The 23,588-nt window shown below is 42.4% G+C and overlaps 1 protein-coding gene and 1 long non-coding RNA gene across 2 annotated transcripts in view; both read right to left on the reverse strand.

Moving 5' to 3' along the window:
* rab34b (RAB34, member RAS oncogene family b) overlaps positions 1-10,199 on the reverse strand; it is a gene marked incomplete at its 5' end in the record, with an annotated part of 29,923 nt that extends 19,724 nt beyond the window's left edge. Inside the window, 3 exon segments of the mRNA XM_034098243.1 lie at positions 1,036-1,101; positions 3,289-3,380; positions 10,125-10,199. Of these exon segments, the coding sequence (XP_033954134.1) occupies positions 1,036-1,101; positions 3,289-3,380; positions 10,125-10,199 (233 nt within the window).
* Positions 10,200-11,746: 1,547 nt separating this feature from the next.
* Positions 11,747-20,296, reverse strand: LOC139435114 (uncharacterized). The gene is made up of 4 exons (XR_011644388.1): positions 19,929-20,296; positions 14,080-14,121; positions 12,097-12,295; positions 11,747-11,955 (listed from the first exon to the last, which is right to left on the reverse strand). It is a non-coding gene; the product is annotated as an uncharacterized lncRNA (long non-coding RNA).
* Between the last annotated feature and the right edge of the window lie 3,292 nt (positions 20,297-23,588).

The following is a 23,588-nucleotide window of genomic DNA, read 5'->3' on the forward strand; positions in this document are numbered from 1 at the left end:
AGTGTGTTATTTAGAAAAGAATAACAAATTAGAAGGAAGAGATTTTAAAAAATACAGATTTCAGTATTTTGAATCTCTAAACCCCATTTCTTTTCCTCAAAGACGACAAAAAAAGTCCGACATTATACGATTTTAAAATAAAACAAATAAATAAAAAGATAAAACACTGGCATGTAATACGTTAGAATAAATAGAATGGTTTTGAATAATAGATGACAGTAAAATCTACTTCACTTTACAGCCCCGCCACTTTTGGGGGAAACCAACGCTGTCATTTGAACGGCGATCAAGCCTGAAGCCACAGAGCTCTTCTGTTTACTGTCCTTTCTTCTTAGAGGAAGTACAGAAACACGTAACTCTGGATTTGTTTTAATGTTTGAGGTGCAATGAACGACACAGCAGCTTTTTGGCATGTTAAAAACTATTATGTTCTGCCTCGCACATGAGAGTAACAGCTGGCGAAATTACAGCCTCGCCTACTGATTTTAATTTAACCATATATCGAGCCCGATTGTCGATTTCAAAGGTGTGCTCTAAAATGATATTTATAAATGACTATTATCATTATTATAAGCAAGACAATAAATGGCAAAGATATGTAGAAAATAAACGTATTTCAGATACGTTCATAAGGAACGTAACCTGGGAGAAAACATGTTTCTAGAAGATATGTAGAAAATAAACGTATTTGAGATACGTTCATAACAAACGTAACGTGGGAGTAAATACGTTTCTAGCTAAACGTAATTGAATGCAGTTTAGTTCTGTGGGAACGTAATTTTTAGGAGACAGGGTTGGCCTCACATAAGTTTCATGCTCTGTTTTGGAACAATGTTAAATTGCATCATCTCTATCAAATCAGTTTTCATTTGTTTTTGTTGAAGACATTGTAATGATGCCCTTCAGCACTACTGAGGAGAGGCTTGAACAAGTAATGCTTTCATAATAAAAATCAGATCACATTTCAACAAAAAATGTAATGCCACATAATCCTTTAAAGTTTAATGGATCTTATTATTCATGACTTCTTCTCACCTGCTGATCAGACATGTTTTCCCAACTGCAACGTCTCCCACTACGATTACCTTAGCAACATTAAAGCTGGTAACAGAAAGACAAAACAGTCATTCATGACCCACAACAGCATGAAACACACAGTAACAGCAACATGATTATTAACACGCGGACATCATTTTACCCCTTCAAAAAGGTTCCGCCCAGACCCCTTGATGCAAATCCAAAACAGCTTTATGAGTCAAATGTGTGATACGTTTGTTAAGGTTTATGAGTGTAACAGCTGTAAAGTATTGAGAGATGCACTCATCAAATGTTGTATGTGATGTATTAAAGGTAGGGTAGGCAGTGGCGTTTCTATATGTACAAAAGTGGTGGGGCACAAAAAACTCGGATGTCTATAGGCTATATAAGCTTCTGCAGAGAGGTTCATGGCTGGTGAGGCACTGGCACTGACTCTTCAGGTTTACAAATATATTAAATCAAAATATAATATTATTTTCAAAAGCTTTTTTTTGTCTGATGCTTCAATTACTTTTAAACAGACAGTTCAACAGAAGGATACCCAAAAAATGTAATTTTATCATTTAAATATTGAATTGTTCTCTCTTTGTAAGATCCCATTTTCAATCAAATTGCAGTCTTACCTTGACTTGAAGATTAAGTCCATTTGCCTATCCTTCTGGACAAAAATCTCTATTACTTTTTTGTAAAAGTCCTCCTTATCTTCTTGTAGTTTCAAAAGTCTATCATAAATCTAATCTAATCAATAGAGTTTTGATTCGAAAATGATAAAAGTAGGGTAGACATGTGGATATTATCCGGCTGAACAAAACGTACATTTATCTAACAGCTACGTTTCCCACAGATCTTATTTTGAGCTATTTTCTAAAATCCTATGGAGAAATCTCATTGCTTTTTTGTGGAGGGAAGCCATGCGCAGCTTACTTCCTGGTTTTAGGACGCCTCACTGCAGTTCTCTCTCCTCCTCTTCACACACCACACTTTTCGCGGCACACGTACTTACAGCCAATCAGCTCTGAATGATGTGAGATGACGTATGGTGGGGATGGCAGCACTTTGCCCCTATGGTCATTATTTTTTGCCACACACATTAAATAGGAAAATACTCTGAAGAGGCTTCTCAATACTCAAATTTCCCCTCCTCGACTCCCCTCCTCGACTCCCCTCCTCGAGACTTAGACCCGCCCACAGGAGATGCGAGCGGAGGACCGAGGAGGGGAACCGAGGAGAGAGGAGGGGAAGTAGCAGACGTTTAAAGAAATGAGAACTCCTCTCCTCTGAGCGGTCATATTAAAGCGACGTCCGTTCATTATGACGTGGCAACAGCTGCATCAGCTGTCGAGTGTTTGTCATATTTTATAATCTCTGTTAGATCAGCTGAACATTGTTCCCCCACATATTTTATTTGAATTCATTGAGAGTGCGGTATAATGAGACAATAACAGGCTACAGATGCGGACACACACACACAAATATATTTATATAAATATATACAATTTAAAGTATGAGAGCACTCTCATAATAACGTAACACAGTCAGAGACTGGATATGCAATGTACAGACGAATCAGATGATTAAACATGATCTTAAAATATATTTTATATATTTTTTAATTTATTTTTTGCATTTTGTTGTAATCATTATTTTAATACTTTCTGCTGACACTAGGTGGGGCTGTACCCCACCTAGTGTCCACTGAGGGTAGGTAAGAATGGAGAAACCAGCTTGAGTGCGCTAGAATGTGAAAGTACGCCGCCCTGCCACTTCCTTCAGACTTCCTTACAAAGCCCCTCCTCCAACACACACGAACGCACACATGACCAATGAGGGCACGAGATAAATTTGTGCACCGAGGCACATTGTGCTGACAGGCAGGTAGGCCATCCAGTTATTTTAGCCGGGCCAGCTCGATGATTGGTCGTGCTTTTTTACAGCGCCACGGCTTCCACAGATTAATTTTAATGTATATGTATTGTCAAAGCATTTAATATATTCATTGCTATCGGATGTTAAGAGCCATTCCATGGAATATAACAAAAGTGTTTCTGAAGAGAATTACCTACCCCACCTTTAAGAAATATCACCGGCCTTATCTATTACAGAGGACACACTCCAGATCAACATAGTTTAGAAGTGGAGGTCGAGGTCAGCAGACATAGCGTGACTTAAAGTGCCCTGCCCTTACTAACTCATTTACTTTAAACAGTGTGTAGTTGCAGGATGGGGGAACTTGTGTTTTCTTGTCCTCACCTCACTGAGTCCGTCCTCTGAACCTGGCAGGCAGCCTTCACCTGAGGGTGGAAGCCATCTTTGGTGTGCAGCGCTGCATTTGTACTGAAACACTGTGAAGAAAAGCGACTTATGGACGTGAGCAAATGTGCAGCCTAATCTCAGAGAAACTGAGAGATGCATTCAGGCCAAAAGAACCTCATCACTAATATTAACACGGTTAGTTGAAATTGCATTGCATTACTGTGTGTGCGTGTGCGTGTGCGTGTGTGTTACGTTCCCTCTTTGCTAGGGGTAAGGAAGGGAAACGACACGACCAGTTTGTAATTGGTATTGGTTACCGGTGGTTTTATTGGTAACAGCAAACTGAGCAAAACGTTGCACACAAACAGCTTGGCCCAACAACGGGTCAAGCTGTCACTAGTTCACAAAAGGGTCTCCAAAAGAGAGTAGCCCAGTACTATACAAAAGAAAGAAAATACCTCACTTCTAAAGTGGAAACAAACAACAAAACGGGACTGTGAGCAAACACAGCTGGTGCGGGTCTACAGGTGCTAATCACCTGGATCTACGCAATATACACACAGGAATGCTGATCTACAGGTGCTAATCACCTGGGTCTAAGCTGTTTCACAAGGTAACTATCCTCAGTGCGGTTCTACAGGAGCTAAGCAACCTGGATCTACGCAACACACACACACAAACCCTACACTAAACACAGAATACCACGACACACTGCTAACCAGGGTGCTCGCACAGAACCCTACAGAATACACACTGCTAGTCAGTCTACAGAATCACAGGAGGAAGGCTTTGTCACAATGAGAGGGTTGAGGCATCTGTCACACAATACAGAGCCTCCAGATTGTTGTCCGTGCTCAGCCTTTATACTCCTCCCCAGCCGATGTGCGCCGGCTATGCGCTGCGATTGGATGCCGTCAATCCAATCCCCATCTTCAGAGGCGGACCAGGAGATGGGCAGCCAATGAAGTTGGCGCAACCACACAGCTCATTTACATGACCACACACACACAGCTGAAAACACTCAGGCAGATTAATGAGCAGACAAACAGCATCCGTAACACCCCCCCCCCCCCCCCCCCTTAAAACACAAACCCAAAGTTTTGTGACCCTAAAACACTTCACAACACCATGACCACAGAACACATCACTCCATTCTGGATAGAGCATCTGCGAACACATTTTCTGAACCTTTCTTGTGGCAGATTTGCAGGTTGTAGTCCTGGACGATCAGAGCCCACCGCATGAGACGCTGATTGTGGTTGTACATGCGGGACAAAAAGACAATGGGGTTATGATCGGTAAACACTGCAACCGGCAAAGAACTAGACCCGACATAAACCTCAAAGTGCTGGAGAGCTAACAACAAAGCAAGGGTCTCCTTTTCAATGGTAGAGTAGCGTACCTGGTGTTTGTTGAACTTACGGGAGAAATAGCAGACAGGATGATCAACTCCCGCCGCATCTTCCTGCAGTAAAACAGCACCGGCCCCCACTGCACTAGCATCCACCTCGAGTTTAAAGGCCTTCGCAAGATCGGGAGCAGCGAGCACAGGAGCGTGACTCAAAAGTGTCTTTATACACCCAAATGCATGCTGGCACTCAGGGGTCCAAACATAATCCACCTTGGGATTAGGTGTAGCGAAAGCGGAAATTTGTGAGGCACGGTCCGTTAAAGGTACCTGCCAGTAACCTTTAAGTAGGTCCAATATACTGACAAATTTAGCGGAACCTAAATTGTCGATGCAATCCTCCATTCTCGGCAATGGGTAGCAATCTGTCACCGTAACAGCGTTCACCTTACGGTAGTCCGTAATAAAGCGCGGGGAACCATCAGATTTCGCCTCTACCAGACACGGCGAACACCATGGGCTAGAGCTCTGTGTCGCCAGGCTATTTGCTACAAGATAGTCAGCCTCCTGTTTCATAAGTGCGCGTTTGGTCGGGTTGGCACGGTATGGATGCTGTTTAATCGGCCTCGTGCCCTTTACATCGATGTCATGCGTTATCACATTAGTTTGTCGGGACATCATGGAAAAGGCTCGGGAATCGATCCACCAACTGGGTTATGTCATGCTGCTGGGCCTCCTGCAGATGACCTAACACAGTGGGCAATGTCTTTACCATCTCCGAGTTGCACAATCGAGCACCCGGCTGGTGATGTGAGCGCATTACCAAACCGTCGTCAGACGGGCCGGAACTATCTACCACTATTAACGCCGAAACAGCTACTCTTTGATTCTCCGAGCCGGCAGGCTGGCTATCAGCGGCGGCGCGGGAATGGTAGCGTTTCAACATATTAACATGACAGACGTGCGTTTTGCGCCGTCTCTCCGGAGTACAAATAACATAATCCGTGTCACTAAGACAATCGTGGATTTCATATGGACCGAGGAATTTGGCTGAGAGCGCAGAGCCGGGGATAGGTAATAGTGCGAGGACCTTGTCACCTATTTCAAAGTGCCTAGGGACAGCGGCACGGTCATAGTTACGCTTCATGACAGCTTGTGAAGCGGAGAGCGACTCTCTAGCGAGTGAATTTGCTCGGTGCAAACGCTCACGGAACTGACTAACGTAATCTAATACGTTTTTATCAGAAGGACTATCAGCCGAAAGAAACTCATCGTGTAGGATTTTAAGTGGACCGCGGGGCGTATGGCCGAAGACGAGCTCCGCGGGACTGAATCCTAATGACTCCTGAACAGCTTCACGGGCTGCGAACAAAACGAAAGGAATTCCCTCATCCCAATTTTTTTCTGTCTCCATACAGTACTTTCGCAGCATGCTTTTTAAGGTCTGATGCCACCGTTCTAATGCCCCCTGCGACTCGGGATGATACGCACTAGATATCACATGTTTAACCTGCAGTGTTTGGAGGACCCGTTTGAACAATTTAGATTTAAAATGTGTCCCTTGGTCACTCTGGATTACTCGCGGAATTCCAAATGTAGAAAAGAACTTCGTCAAGGCCTTAACTACAGATGTTGAAGTAATGCTACGCAGCGGAATCGCTTCCGGAAAACGAGTCGACGTACACATTATCGTGAGTAAATACTGTTGACCTGTTTTCGTACGTGGTAAAGGACCAACACAGTCTATCAACACCCGGTCAAAGGGCTCACCTATAGCAGGTATGGGATGTAACGGAGCCTGCGGAATTTGTTGATTAGGCTTACCGACAACCTGGCACACATGACAGCAGCGGCAGAAGCTAGAGACATCTTTCTTTAAACCTGGCCAAAAGAAATGCTTCAGAATTATTTGGTAGGTTTTTGTCACGCCCAAGTGTCCCGACCATTGACTTTCATGCGCTACAGATAGCACATGTTGACGGTATGGCACCGGCACGACTACTTGATGCACTACACCCCAGTCAGCTTCAGCAGTAGCAGTGAGGGACCATTGGCGCACTAATATCTCCTTATCCAACACATAAGCCACCTTCTCACCCCTTGCTTTGTCATTACTCACCACCTGCTCGAAACACTTCGCAAGCGTCGGATCCGCCCTCTGCGCGGCGAGTAACCGCTCTCGGGTTACCGGGAGTGTGGAACCATCAACGGCTGGGCTGGCAGGTTGCGCTGCCGCAGCGGTCATAGCAGGGAGAACGGAATTCGCCACTACTGGCTTTTCCTCCAGCATTTTTTCATCTGTAAACAAGGTCCCAAACATAGTATCATTTAGCGACACCTCCGAGTCACTCTTATGCGCCTGCGCGCGGGTGACAGCACAAATGGGGAAAATGTGAGCATTTGTGGCCTCAGACAACACAGTCTGAGGAGAATCCAATATTTCAAGTGCAGGAGTTACCTTACCTCCTGCGATGTCGTTTCCCATTAAAAGGGCTATACCCCGTATAGGTAATGCTGGGCACACAGCAACAGGGAAAAATCCAGTAATTAATTTTGACTGTATGTGTACATTGTGTACGGGACGGGGCACGTAACCCATTTCAATGCCACATAATAGTGATCCATACCCACACGCTGACTTGTCCGAGAATGGCAGAGCCGAGGCAACAATCACTGACTGTGAACCTCCAGTGTCTCGTAGGATGCGGACGGGTCTCTGATCGTCTGACTCACCTGTTAGTGATATCAACCCATCGAACACAAAAGGCTTAAAACAGGGATCTATTTCTTCCTCAGTGTCAGGTGTGGAAATACTGAGTGATTTAGTGTTGATTAAGCCGATGCCTTTCGGCCTGGTCACATTTGGTGACTGCTCCTTCCGCTTCAGAATTAGGCAATTATTAATAAGATGCCCAGGCTGATGACAATAGTGACACTCTCTCTCCTCTTTGTTCCTCGTGAATACTCTCGCTGGCTGACCAACAGGTGCACCCGGCATGCGGCGAGAGTTCTCAGCAATAGCCGGAGAAAACACAGTTTTATGCATTAGCACATATTCATCTGCCAGTACAGCAGCTGCGGAGAGAGATTGCACTTTCTGATCATTTATATGCCCCACAATACGGTCAGGCAATCCTCTCTTAAATTCCTCCATCACTATTAGTTCTTTAAAGGCAGAATACTCTGCAGCGTCACATGATTCAATCCATTTATGGAACAACATCCCCTTCTCCCTGGCATACTCGACATGTGTTTGATTAGCCCCCTTTCTGTGAATCCGGAACTTCTGCCGATAAGCCTCGGGAACTAACTTGTACACCCTAAGTATGGCACGCTTCACCAGGTCATAATTTAGGCTGTCCTCCACTGAAAGAGCAGCAACCGCCTCCTGAGTTCTCCCGTGAAGTTTACACTGCACTAACAGAGCCCAGGCTTCAGCCGGCCACTGTAATGCCGCTGCCATGCGTTCAAACGCACCGAAATACGCATCCACTTCAGTCTCACGGAAAACCGGCACCAACGCAACATTTTTTCCTACATTGAAGGCAGGTGGATGAGAAGGAAGTGAAAAGCTTTCTCTAGGATTGCCAACAACACCGGATGCGCGCAGTTCGGAGTCTAGCTCCATCTGCCGTATCCGGATCCGGACTTCCTTATCTGTCTCGATTTTCCTTATTTCCAACTGGAACTGCCTGTCTTGCTCCTTTAGCCTCTAGCTGAAGCCGAGCGAGACGGATTTTTAGTTTATTCCCTTCCCGGGAATCTGTGCTGCCCACAAGAGAGGATGGACCTCTGCGAGATGGCGTGAGTGATGCCTCACACGACTCGCCCCCCTCGCTGTCATCACTCTTTTCCTCGGTACCTATACACTTCGCCGCCTGCCTCTGACTTAACGGGTCTTCAGCTACCACATCAGACACTGGGAGCTCAACCGGTACAGCCGGTACCAATAACTCTTTTTTCACCATCTCTTCCACCACCAATGCCTTCAACTCTTTCTTTAATATCTGCCGACTTACCACAAGACTGAAGTGCCGCGCTATCTCCATTAGATCGTCCTTTTTACATCGGTCCAGCTGCTCATAGTACGGCCAGACCAAGAACGCTTCTATGTCGAACGATGCCATACCTGAGTGTACCGCCCACACGTTTTACCAAGCTTTTAGCCACAATACAACCACCTATAACCCCAGGAATTGAGTTAAAGATCCCGGACGAGTCCCCACGTGTTACGTTCCCTCTTTGCTAGGGGTAAGGAAGGGAAACGACACGACCAGTTTGTAATTGGTATTGGTTACCGGTGGTTTTATTGGTAACAGCAAACTGAGCAAAACGTTGCACACAAACAGCTTGGCCCAACAACGGGTCAAGCTGTCACTAGTTCACAAAAGGGTCTCCAAAAGAGAGTAGCCCAGTACTATACAAAAGAAAGAAAATACCTCACTTCTAAAGTGGAAACAAACAATAACAAAACGGGACTGTGAGCAAACACAGCTGGTGCGGGTCTACAGGTGCTAATCACCTGGCTCTACGCAATATACACACAGGAATGCTGATCTACAGGTGCTAATCACCTGGGTCTAAGCTGTTTCACAAGGTAACTATCCTCAGTGCGGTTCTACAGGAGCTAAGCAACCTGGATCTACGCAACACACAAACCCTACACTAAACACAGAATACCACGACACACTGCTAACCAGGGTGCTCGCACAGAACCCTACAGAATACACACTGCTAGTCAGTCTACATAATCACAGGAGGAAGGCTTTGTCACAATGAGAGGGTTGCGGCATCTGTCACACAATACAGAGCCTCCAGATTGTTGTCCGTGCTCAGCCTTTATACTCCTCCCCAGCCGATGTGCGCCGGCTGTGCGCCGGCTATGCGCTGCGATTGGACGCCGTCAATCCAATCCCCATCTTCAGAGGCGGACCAGGAGATGGGCAGCCAATGAAGTTGGCGCAACCACACAGCTCATTTACATGACCACACACACACAGCTGAAAACACTCACAGGCAGATTAATGAGCAGACAAACAGCATCCGTAACAGTGTGTGTGTGTGTGTGTGTGTGTGTGTGTGTGTGTGTGTGTGTGTGTGTGTGTGTGTGTGTGTGTGTGTGTGTGTGTGTGTGTGTGTGTGTGTGTGTGTGTGTGTGTGTGTGTGTGTGTGTGTGTGTGTGTGTGTGTGTGTGTGTGTGTGTGTGTGTGTGTGTGTGTGTGTGTGTGTGTGTGTGTGTGTGTGTGTGTTACTTACATGTGGAAGGTGAAAAATGACCCGGTCCTTCTTCACAGGTGGTAACATGCTGCTGCAGTTGCTCAATGAACACACACACACACAAACACACACACGCCTTCAGGTTATCAAGCTCACTGACAGCAAGCCCAACAAACAGGATGGAGCATCAGCAGAGAAGGAAAAATAGGCATTCATAAAAAATAAAAAGCAGAAAAATCTGAAGTTTTACTAAGTTTAACAACTTTACCTGAAACTGGAAGCTTAAACTGCTGGAGGTAATGTGTTCTGGGCCTGGAGATGTGATGTTGTATCCAAGTGTTGCTTAGAAAATAAATCCAGAACAAAGCAAAATGAGTCTCACAGCACCAAACTGAATCTGCTGACTGACAGCAGACAGACAAACATTCAATTAATGAGATTCTCCCTGTATGAGTGAATACCTGAGAAACAGCTCTACCCTGCGGCCACAGGGTGTTCCTACACAATTCACTGATGATTATCAACATCAGTGTATCTCCAAAAATCAAGTGTCTTCTCATTTGAATGGGTAATTATGGCCAGCGGATCTCCTTCTCCAACAGACTGCTGCAGCTCCGCTGTCACAAGGACAGATACAGGAAAACATTCCTGCCCACTGCAATAACTCTCTATAACAAATCACCTCTGGCTGGCAGAGAACTCTCTGCTCCATAGCTTCTCTTAATAACTGGACTTCAACTCCCACTGTACATTTTACATTCACATTCTATTTCATATTGAATAATCCATTCTTGCAAAATAATATCCTGCATTATATTTGTTACTGGAAATTTCCACATGTATATTTTCCACATATATATATATTTTTTTAACTTATAACTTTTTTATGCTATTTTATTTCTATTTCTGAAATATTTTGGACTATTTCTGTGTCTTAATTTTTCTTATGCACATTGCCTTGTGTTTTTATGCTGCTGCAACGCAAACATTTCCCAAATTGGGATCAATAAAGTACCTATCTATCTTTCAGAGTTAAATCATGTACTCCATTACATTTATTAAATACCTTTAGTACATTTTCAGAATTGGATTAATGATGTGAATACAGTCAACAGAACAAAAAAATGAAACCTGGAGTAAAATCACAAGCTTCAGCCTCAAAGTAATTAAAACTAGCTACACATTACAAGCTTTGATAAACATTACAATGAAAACATATACTATATTATTCTGAAATCTGCATAATGATACTTTTACTTTTGATACTTTATGTATATTTTGATGCTAATAAGTTTATTTTTGTGATTGAGTAACATTAAGCAGGGCTTTTACTTGTAACAGAGTATTCCTACACTTCGGTACTTCTACCTGAGTACATCATATAGTTCTGGCAGAATAATCATGGATCCCGACGCCTCTTTCCTTCTTTTGTTCTCTTTTTCTTTTCTTTACGGGAGAGTTTAGCCTTCAAGAATCCAACGTTTGGTGCTCTCCACAAATATAAAAATGAATATTTGAGGCAATCTAATGTTTGTTGTCCACAGCTGACGTTATACCGGCCGGACTTCTTTCTGCGGATTGAGAGGACTGCACGTAGTCCCTTTATCATTCTTAGCACACCTCTGCTAAGGGTCACTAGATCCTTAGCAGAGTTGTGTTAGCGAGTATTAACCTCTGAAATGTCCACATTTACCAATCAGAATTGAGTATTCAAACAAAATCATGTATGATAAATGTTTATTTATTAATTCAAGATGTCATTCAAAGTCATATTTCCTTCTTGTTTCCTGACCACACATGTGGAGGTGGTGAAAGCTTCCTGTGTGTGTGAGGAGCTTCCCGATCCCACCAGCACAGAAGAAGAAGAAGAAGATGTAACAACGTCCTCTGTGCTGGTCGGGCTGGGGAGCTCCTCGTCCTCTCGGCTGGTGGGTGGAGCGGGGGTTGTCGGGGGCTGGGGTGAAGGGCATGGAGGTCCTTACTGTACTCACAGGGTCTGGGACTAAGCTGAGAGCGGTCTGCTGTGGTGCTGGGTCTTTCTGGGATCATCGGTTGGTGATCCACTCTCAGCTGCCAAAAACACCAAGAGGAGTCCTGCCCTGTGAGACAGAAACACAAACAATAAATACTCAAATATACAACCTCTGAACTGTTGCAAGCTGTTAAACGTAACCTTCAATGATGGACAAATATGATAAAACTCCAATAATAAATACAATCCTTGTGAGGGGATCACTTACTAAGCCCCAAACGACAACCCGCTCTTAATCAGTTGTCATCCTGTCTTTTCGTGTGGTCTGCAGTAACTCATCTTCTTCGTCTGAACATCCTGGAACATCCTTGAGTTTCAGTCTTCCACAGAGTTGCTTTTTGTAGGAAGGTTGATGCAGCGTGGGTAATGCTGGAGACCTGTTAGAAAACCTGAAAGAGACTTGGAGACTTTTCGTGATGTTAATGGTCACTGCTTTAGCACTATATGTTGCACCTAGAAAAAACTGAGCAGTACTTGAGTAAATGTGCTTGAATTAGTGTAACCACTGTCTTAAACGATTTACTTACCTGTCTTGCAAAGCCATACTTTAAAAAGAAAGAATACACAACCATACCATGTTAACTTACCTCTGGTATCAGCATCGACCATCATCACATTTTTTATCCAAAAGTAAAAACGATATAAAAAATTAAGTAATATATTAATAAAAGCTCTGGTGCAACATTTGACTTATCGACCCAGCAAGACGTGTTTGAAGATGCCTGGGGCTTCATCAGTCCTGATAGAGACAAAGGATTTCAAATCCTGTAGCAAATACTTGCAGGTGGGAGCTGCTGGACGAGAGGGGAGTGATACACCATCGTCTACAACGTCCTCTTCATCCTCTTCCTCTTACCTCTGCTATCAGCATTGACCATTATCAAATAATATTAAAAAGACAGTAATATATAAATAAAAAGCCCCAATGCAATTTTGACCTATCACAAAACCTGGTATGAGCATCGACCATCATCAATTATTATCCAAAAGAAAAAAGTATCGAAATGAAAAATGACATATTAATAAAATAAAGCCCTGGTGCAAGATCTGACCTATCGCCAACCCAGAAAGATGTGTTTGAAGCTGCCTGGGGCTTCATCAGTCCTGCCAGACACAAAGGTTTTCAGATCCTGCAGCAGACGTCCGTCTCAGTCCGAGTCGCTGTCTTCAGGGAGCCTGTGGTCCTCTGGACGGTATCTCTTGTCCAGTGGGGGCCAGGGGCCTGAGCTGGAGGGTGTCAAGTCCCTAAAGTCCTCTTCCCTGGTCCTTTTGGTGGAGAGGCCGAGGCCTGAGGTTGGGGTTGGCGGGTCCCTAAAGTCCTCTTCCCTGCACGCCTCCTCCCAGGTCCTCTTGGTGGAGAAGCCGAGGCCTGATGTCGATGGAGGGGCTGAGGATGGAGTTTCTTCAGGACGTTCCACTTGCGGCGCAGAATCCTCCGGAGGGGCAACACCCAAAGGGCGAAATGTCTGCCAAAAGGTCACGGGTGGGTGCTGCTGGACAGAACGGGGCACCATGGGGCAGCAGAGGCCTAAGGTGGAGGGTGCCGAGTCCCTGGAGTCATCTTCCCTGAACCTCTTGGTAGAGAAGCCGAGGCCCGATGTGGAGGGTGCCGAGTCGATGGAGTCCTCTTCCCTGATCCTCTTCGTGGAGAAGACGAAACCTGGTGTTGTTGGAGCGAACACTCCTGACCTCGGAGGGGCTGAGGGTGGACCTTCTTCAGGACGTTCCAGTCGCGGTGCAGAAACCTCCAGGGGGGCAACACCCAAAGGGAGGGAGCAGGGATTTGCAGGGAGGAAGCTTGGAGTGAAGGTCCCACGCAATACCTCCCAAACATTTAACGGTGGGAATTGCTGGGTGAGAGGGGAGAGACGTCCGATATCGTCATCACCGTCATCACCGTCATCACCGTCATCACCGTCATCACAATAATCTTCAGCGTCCTCCTCCTCCTCCTCCTCTTCTTCTTCCTCGGAGGACAAGGACCCGTATCCAGAATCTTCGGATGTCCAGTCTTCCCCCTCATCCTCCTCTTCATCCTCCTCCTCTTCCAAATCCTCTTCCTCCTCCTCCTCTTCCCTCAATCCATGACCTTCACCTAAAAAACCGATAGCAAACTCACCTTCATCCTCGACAGCGTACCTGACCTCACCTACCTCTTCCTCATCAGGAGCATTGTAGACAGGGAGATTACCTTCATCGCCTGCAGGAGGATCCATGATGAAGTTCTCAGAGCCTGTGGGGGGGGGGGGGGGGGGGGAATTCAGAGTGTAAGGATTTCACAGGTAATATGTGGGATTATTTAGCAATTATCAATGATTGGAGAAAGAAAAAGCACAACTATGACTTTAATTTACAAGACATGACAGGAGAACCTGTTAAAAGCCTGCTAAAACATAATTGTGGCTATAGAATAACACTGGGGATAATACATTATATTCTTTTTCTGATAAACAGTGACGACAAGAAATATACTAATTGGGATTTTTGTTATTGGCAATATTATTTTCGTTATTTTAATATCTCCAAACTCTTTTTTTTATAAAACAGAAGTGCACATAAACGGCACTCTATATGTGTTGGACAAGTAAAGGAGAAGCTTGCTCTGCGCATTTTACACACCGCTTCTTCCGCAGCAGCAGAGCCTTCTTTAAACCAAAATGCAACATTACAAAATGTGCAAACAAATACATGCTGACTGTGGGGAATGCAAGACCCAGATCCCGAGAAAAAACGGTGTAGGCTATGTGTGGACAAACTTTGGTTCCAAAAAAGAGGGTGCATTTATATCAACCCTGTCTCCTAAAAATTACGTTCCCACAGAACTAAACTGCATTCTCAATTACGTTTAGCTAGAAACGTATTTACTCCCACGTTACGTTTGTTATGAACGTATCTCAAATACGTTTATTTTCTACATATCTTCTAGAAACATGTTTTCTCCCAGGTTACGTTCCTTATGAACGTATCTGAAATACGTTTATTTTCTACATATCTTTGCCATTTATTGTCTTGCTTATAATAATGATAATAGTCATTTATAAATATCATTTTAGAGCACACCTTTGAAATCGACAATCGGGCTCGATATATGGTTAAATTAAAATCAGTAGGCGAGGCTGTAATTTCGCCAGCTGTTACTCTCATGTGCTAGGCAGAACATAATAGTTTTAACATGCCAAAAAGCTGCTGTGTCGTTCATTGCACCTCAAACATTAAAACAAATCCAGAGTTACGTTTTTCTGTACTTCCTCTAAGAAGAAAGGACAGTAACAGAAGAGCTCTGTGGCTTCAGACTTGATCGCCGTTCAAATTAGAGATGGGCGAGTCATGATTCATCCGGATCATTAACCCGGATCCTAGTAATGAGCCGGTCGTGACGAGTCTCCCTCTCGATTAACCCGAGTCCTTTGAGTCCTACACCTGATGTGACGTAACAATTAAAACTATAAATTGCGTCACTCTTTACTCTCTTTATAACGTGTACAATCACATTACAACGTTGTTGTATCCAGAGATCCAGCAGACTCGTCGCCATGCACGAATCAACAGCAAATTCAGCCCCTCCTCCGGCTCCCGCGAGAGTCCCGTGAGCCGTGAGTGAGCCGTGAGTCGTTGGACTCGCGGGAACCGTGAGTGAGCCGTGAGCCGTGAGTGAGCCGTGAGTCCGCAAATCTCTGAGTCTGCTGCGACTCGTCGAGGGAGCCGTGGGACTCGCGGGAGCCGTGGGACTCGCGGGAGCCGTGGGACTCGTGGGACTCGCGGGAGCCGTGCGAGCCGGAGGAGGGGCTGAGTCTGCTGTAGATTCGTGCATGGGGACGAGTCTGCTGGATCTCTGGATCTGCTGCCTGCTATATGTTACGGCTCTGAGTCCTCGTAGGCTACTGGTCTCTCTCGATCATTGACCTGGATTCACGGATCCCGCGATTTTTCCGGCTCTAAATTAAGTTTCACTGTAGACTTCTGACAAAATGGTCATGTTGTGCAACAGTCTCCTGTAATAATATCTGCATTTCCAATAAGGATCTTACTTGGAAACTCGTTTATTTTGAACATGGCACACAAAAAGAAACAAATGATAGAAAATTGCAAAACAGTTAGAATATATAAAATGTAATTATACAATTATTATTATTATTATTATTATTATTAAATGAAAACACAATTGTGCAAAATTAGCTTAAGTACAGGAACATATTAAAATAACTATATACATATAATGCAAAACACTTATTTTTTAAAATGCACACACACACACATGTTTTATTAAAGCAAAAGACACTGTGTAGCGGAGGTTAATGTAACGTTAGTTTAATATGCTGGTTAAATGCAACAACTTTTCGGTTTCACCGGTAGGATTTCTACGGTCTTGGTCATGCTGACTCATATGACTCAAATGACTCAAATGACTCGTATGATCCGGATCTCTTCAATGATTGACTCAGAAGACTCCGAGTCCATAAAATGATCCGGATTTGCCATCTCTAGTTCAAATGACAGCGTTGGTTTCCCCAAAAGTGGGCGGGGCTGTAAAGTGAAGTAGATTTTACTGTCATCTATTATTCAAAACCATTCTATTTATTCTAACGTATTACATGCCAGTGTTTTATCTTTTATTTATTTGTTTTTATTTTAAATCGTATAATGTCGGACTTTTTTTGTCGTCTTTGAGGAAAAGAAATGGGGTTTAGAGATTCAAAATACTGAAATCTGTATTTTTTTAAATCTCTTCCTTCTAATTTGTTATTCTTTTCTAAATAACACACTGTTATTTACTCAACAATAGCACACAATTATCCTTGTTTTTATTTATTCGTTTAATTCTATAATCTTGGGCATTTTAGCATGCTTTTTAGCCGTAAATAAAGTCACCAGAAACAGACGGGACATTTCGAGATTTAGGATGGCCTAAAACACTACACTACCCATAATCCCCAGCTATCGTTTGGGACTACAGTCCCGTTGACAAACCCCGTGATGTTGCGCCAAGGTTACGCCGAGCGTCAAGCTCTTTGAAATGGAACGAAACCACGGCAGACTATTCAAAACTGGACTCGAACGCCCCACCAGAACTACACATGCTGGCTATTGTGTTTCGCAACATGTTCTCTATGGCACGTCTCTACTGGGAATTGTAGTTTTAAAAGACGTTTTTCCCAAATGTAGAAGTTGACAGTATTAAACTGTGTACAGCCCTGGAGGTTTAGGCGATAGGAAACACATTGGTGTGTACACATTTAAAACATGTAATTACTAAATGGGTGAAAATCGCTTGTATCCATAATGGGCAGCATTAATATATACCCACACGACAGCTCATTGTTACTTTGTTATTCTACTCCACTACAATTCAGAGGTTAACCTGGTATTTTTACTCCACTACATTTAGTTTAGTTACTTTGCAGATTCTGATTAATGATGTGGAATATAAACAACCCTTAAAGCAGACTTTAGTTACACCTGAATACAATTCAGGGAAGGTGATTGTCAAGTGCCAACAATCAGGAGAGATATTTGATAGTTGGTGCTTGAGAAGACTAAACATTTATCTGCAGATCTTTATAAAGTATATTCATTACTCGTTATTCTCTACTAATAGTTAATTAAAAACTGTATAATGGCTATTTTGCATATCCCTTTCAAGATTTCAAGGTTTTCTAAGGTGTATTGATCTTATACACAACTTGGGTCGCAGGTTCCTCAACAGACATCTATCAATATGTGTGTACTGTATACCTCCACCATTAAACTGTCATATTCTGCACATTTCTTATTCTATCTACATACATAAGAGTATAATTAATGTGTATAATATCATTTAAAATAAGTGTTTCAACATAGTTAACATTGCAGGAAAGCAATATTTTAGACGTTAAGTACTTTGTCAGGCTTAATATTCATCTGTTCATATTATTCATTCATATACCAATTGGATCAAATATAAAAGTCAGCCGAATTACTATTGATACTGCAAGGAGACGTATTTTGTGAAAAGAAATTGAAGATGTTGTTTAATTGTTGATATATTTATGATCCACGTCAAGTATTCAGTTTTGGCAGCAGTTCTCCTGTTTGTCTCTCTCTATAAATAAAGAATTACGGCAGATGTGTAATATTTAATGCAGCCGAACCGTGTATTACAATGCCGTTATGTGATGACTTCCAAAGAGAAAAGCAAGCACACTCTGAATTAGGTATTTTTTTATTTTTCGTTGTCGGATATCATATCTCCATATCATATCAACACCATATCCCAGCGTGCATTGCGGCTAAAACATCCAATCAACAAGCTTCAAGCTGAGGATCTTGGGTAATCAGTTTAGTGGGTTTGTGGTGTGTATCGCTCAAAATGTCCCGTCTGTTTCCGGTGACTTTATTTACGGCTAAAAAGCCCAAGATTATAGAATTAAATGAATAAATAAAAACAAGGATAATTGTGTGTTATTGTTGAGTAAATAACAGTGTGTTATTTAGAAAAGAATAATAAATTAGAAGGAAAAGATTTTAAAAAATACAGATTTCAGTATTTTGAGGCTCTGAGCCCCATTTCTTTTCCTCACAGACGGAAAAAAAGTCCGACATTATACGATTTAAAATAAAAACAAATAAATAAAAGATAAAACACTGGCATGTAATTTACGTTAGAATAAATAGAATGGTTTTGAATAATAGATGAGAGTAAATCTACTTCACTTTACAGCCCCGCCCACTTTTGGGGAAACCAGCGCTGTCATTTGAACGGCGATCAAGCCTGAAGTCACAGAGCTCTTCTGATACTGTCCTTTCTTCTTAGAGGAAGTACAGAAACACGTAACTCTGGATTTGTTTTAATGTTTGAGGTGCAATAAACGACACAGCAGCTTTTTGGCATGTTAAAACTATTATGTTCTGCCTCGCTCATGAGAGTAACAGCTGGCGAAATTACAGACTCGCCTACTGATTTTAATTTAACCCGATTTAACCCGAGCCCGATTGTCGATTTCAAAGGTGTGCTCTAAAATGATATTTATAAATAAGTAATTATCATTATTATAAGCAAGACAATAAATGGCAAAGATATGTAGAAAATAAACGTATTTAAGTTACATTCATAACTAACGTAACGTGGAAGAAAATATGCTTCTAGAAGATATGTAGAAAATAAACGTATTTGAGATACGTTCATAACTAACGTAACGTGGGAGAAAATACGTTTCTAGCTAAACGTAGGTCTAATTGATAATGCAGTTTAGTTCTGTGGGAACGTAATTTTTAGGAGACAGGGTTGATTTATATATACATTCATATCCATTGCGCATAATTGACTACAGTAATATAATCTAAAATGACCACAGTTTGCAGACTTTCCTTTAGTTTATAAGTAGGCCTAATTATGTTCCTAGTTTAAGTAGGAGTTCGTCATCTCGGACGCAGACCGCGCACAAATCTACCCCCCTCTAAAACTAAACAAGAAAATCCGTTTCAATATGTAATGTTAAGAGGAAAGCTTAATTAATATGATACATTAGAAGGAGTAGCCTTTTCTCCAATCAATAAAGCTTCAACAATCAGAACGAACGACACTCAGGGAGGCAGCTGCACAGAAGAACGTGCCCTGCAGGGAATTGTGCGTCGTTGCCATGGTGCATAACTTGGACATATTATTATATTATTTAGCATTCTATGAAATTAGGCCCAATCGCCATTTTGTTTTTGTAATTTTTGGGTCGTTTTTCGACGATATCTCGCAATTAAATCAAACATAACTGTGTTTTCAAATCACTGCACTCTTTATAAATACATTACACACATCTAGTGCTAAAAAAAAAGTAGGTCTTATCCACAAATATTAATTTTACACGGAAAAAACGTGAGTGAGTTTCTGCTTTCTCCAAATTGGATTTTGAGCAAAATAAATGCCAACATTCTATGAACTTTTCACCTCTAAACTAAAAATATTGCACTAATTTCCACACAGAAACAGCTTTGTAATATATTAAGGGGATATATGAACAATTATAAGGCAAAAATTGTGTATTTTTAACGTTTTTTTTTCCTTTTTACTTTGAGTGTAGTTTCCCAACACGGCCTATGGCCAGCGGCAGGTGCTGCTCCTCCTCTGGGGGTCTTGTTCAGCCTCTCCGGGTTTCCACAGCAGATCAGGGATACAGTAGTTGTGTTTTATAGTAGTTTTGTTTCTCAGAAGTTTTGTTTTCCAGCAGGTTGAATCTCAAAGAGTTTTCTCTCCACAGGTGAGTTTTGCAAAAGGTGTGCTCTGGTCAGAGTCCAAGTGCAAAGTGAGCTCAGAGCGGACAGCAGCTGCAGCCCCAACGTTCGGTTTCCATGACAATGACGCACGTACGTGACCAAGAGAGGCCTTTTACCAAATCTCAGGCCTACTTGTTAAATATATGTTTTGTTTAATTAAAGGCTAGGAATTATTTTTCCTTTTATACATGTGCAGTAGGTTAGTTTCTTTTCCTATAGTAGGCCGCAGCAGCTTCATCCCGTGTTTTGTTTTTCTCTCGTTAGGATAAATTGCTCCTTTTTGTGTTTCTGGCGCTTTCGTTAATTTTGGAAACGAATACAATCTCTAATAATCTTAGTTTGTTTGCGCTTGCCATTTTTTTTATTCTGAATAATAACCAACCCGTTTCTGCAGTAGCCTACAACGCATCTGAAGTTGATATTGAACAGATGATGTAATAAGTAAAGCGCTTTGAGCACTGGAAAAGCGCTATAATAAATGTAAGGAATTATTATTTATTAATTATTATTATGAACTATTTTTCGTCTTTGTTATGATGTGCAGTGATCCTTCATTGTAGTATGATCAGATATTTTATAAATGATAATGTATTTTCTTTTACATGCATCCTCCATGGTGATAAAATGATGGAGGATTTCCTGAGCGTCAGTCAGTAAATGGTAGCCTACAGGCTCACAGTAATGCCTGTTTCCCTTCTACACATTCTAGATTCTGCTCTCTGAAACAGACATGCAATTTAAACACAGTGAGACCTGAAAAGTGGTCCCTCAATAGTGTTTAATCTGTCAGATAGTTTACCGATTTTTATCTTTACGGTCAATTTGTCATTACATTTCATTTAGCTGACGCTTTTATCCAAAGCGACTTACAATTACCAATTACAGGGACATTCTCCCTGGATTAACTACTAAGTGCCTCAAGGGCACACTGTGGTGGTGTTCCTGGCGGGATTTTGAACTCACAACCTTCCGATCTTCAGCCAACCCACTATCCATTACCACCACTATCGTCTTGTACGACCACCACTATCATCTTGTATATTTTCTACTCTTTAGTTCTGTTTTTATTTTGAAGTGTTTCTATTTTATAATTGTTTATTTTCTACTCTTTAGTTTATGTGCAATGCCTTGTTTTTGTATGCTGCTGTAACGAATTTTTTTCCCAATTTGAGATCAATAAATATACCTCATCGTAGACTTACTGCGTCCAGTAGGCTATTTACAAACACGCGGTTGTTACATGCAACGTGTAGGCAAAGTGTTGAATAGAGAAGAAGAATTTAGGATTAAGATCAGCCTTTTAGTAACTCACGAGGGGATATTCCGTTTTTCACTCAGTTGTTATTTTACAATAAAGAAATACACACGCCATAGGTCTACTCAATTGTAATACTTATTGCAGACTAAAAGTCCTGCAATTAAATATTACTTAAACAAAAGTACACGTATGATGTATCTCAAAATGGTACTTAGGCTAAATATCAGACAGCAGTTACACATAGGATATGGACCTACACAGACAATGTCACACAAGCCGCCCTACCTTCTTTACTTCAGCGATTGCTTTTAGTTTAATCTGGTTTTGACAGAGGCGCACAGTCTCATCTTCAAAAACCCACTTTTCCTCTATAAGTGCTTAGTGGATTGCCAAAAGAGCGCTTTGCCAAGCCAATCAGGACATTTAATTGTTGTATATGGAATGCGTCACAATGAATAAAAACAGTTTGAATCTCAAGCCTCCGCTCTTCACATCTGTTAAAACAAACACACCTGTGACCACAAACACACATACACTGCGAATGTGAGTGTTGAGGCTGATTTAAAAATCTAAATCAAGGAGAAACTCTCATGTCAGCTGAGTTTATCTCAAACATGAAATACTGTATTCTGATCAACTGCCTGATCAACACATCCTCACTCCCAGGTCGGCCTATGTTGACGTTATGTCAAGTCCCCTGCCGGCTTTTTCCAACGCAAGGGGGGGGGCCTTAGCGTCCATTTTCAACGCGAGGGGGGGGGCCTTAGCGTCCATTTTCAACGCAAGGGGGGGGCCCTTAGCGTCCATTTTCAGCTTTCCGGGATGTCCATGTGCTTCTATGGACGCTCATGGAAGCACGGCATTCGTTTGTGTCAACTGCCCTTAAAGGCAATGAAGACACTACACTACCCAGAATCCCCAGCTATCGTTTGGACTACACCATGTGCTCTGTTTGACAAACCCCGTGATAGTCCTCAAGCTCTGTGATTGGAGAGTGTGCTCCGAGGGTTACCGAGCCTCGAACAGCACTTGAAATGGGATGGAACCACGGCAGAGTGTTCAAAACTGGATTTGAACGGGTCCACCGCGTCCCCCCCCCTCCCCCACCCCGTCCCCAGAACTACACATGCTGGCTATTCTGTTTCGCAACATGTTCTCTATGGCACGTCTCTACTGGGAGTTGTAGTTTTAAAAGACGTTTTCGTATTTCCCATAATAAGAAGTTGCCAGTATTAAACTGTGTACATCCCTGGAGGTTTAGGGGACAGGAAACACTCACATTTAAAACATATAATTAATAAATGGGTGGAAATTGCTGGTGCCCATAATGGGCAGTATTAATATATATATACCCACATGCCAGCTAAGGTCAGAAGAGCTTTATTTAACAGCTGGACTTATGTTTGTGACCCCTCCTGTTGTTAATTGATAACATTACATTACATTACATTAATTGATAAGCCTGAAACATGCACTTGTCAAGGTTCAGAGGCACATTTTGCAAATATGGCAGTAGCCATCGATCAGCTTAAGATAAGATATACTTTATTGATCCCAAGTTGGAACATTTGCGTTACATCAGCATGTGTAACAGTTAAATATGCAGTGGTGTTTATTTGAAAATCATTTAGTATAATCACACAAATTCTGTGTTTTATATTTAACAATTCTGTGTTCTTTATTTATTGATTGTTCAATACCTGACAAGGCCGGAGATGAAATATCTGCATACATCATAAGAGTATAATACATTATGTATAATATCAGTTAAAATAAGTGCTTCAACATAGTTAACCCTCTGGAGTCGGTGCGCATAATTTTACGTAATTAATCATATATTTTCGATTATAAGGAGTAGAAACATGATTCAGATATCCGCGGAATCGCCGGAAGGGTAGCTTTCCAGCAGTATCTCCTGTGAGACTGTAACCAGGGCACAACAGCCGATATGGCCGCTCAAAGCAGCTTGACTTTACACTGTGTGGGATTGGTGGATTTGTGTGTCCGTCAAGGAAATCTCAGCCGGCAGACATCAATGTCTGAAATGACCAATGGACATCGAGAAATCACTAAGGACCTACCCACCAAGTAAAAAAAACATAAACCACGTTTCTCCCATCAGTTTACGTCAGTGTGGAGAGAGAGAGAGGGACAGAGAAAATGGCTAAAAAAAGTTGCCGACTTCACTCGAGATTTTT

The sequence above is a fragment of the Pseudochaenichthys georgianus genome, chromosome 14 (assembly GCF_902827115.2).
Source record: "Pseudochaenichthys georgianus chromosome 14, fPseGeo1.2, whole genome shotgun sequence".
In the NCBI taxonomy this organism is placed as follows: domain Eukaryota; kingdom Metazoa; phylum Chordata; class Actinopteri; order Perciformes; family Channichthyidae; genus Pseudochaenichthys; species Pseudochaenichthys georgianus.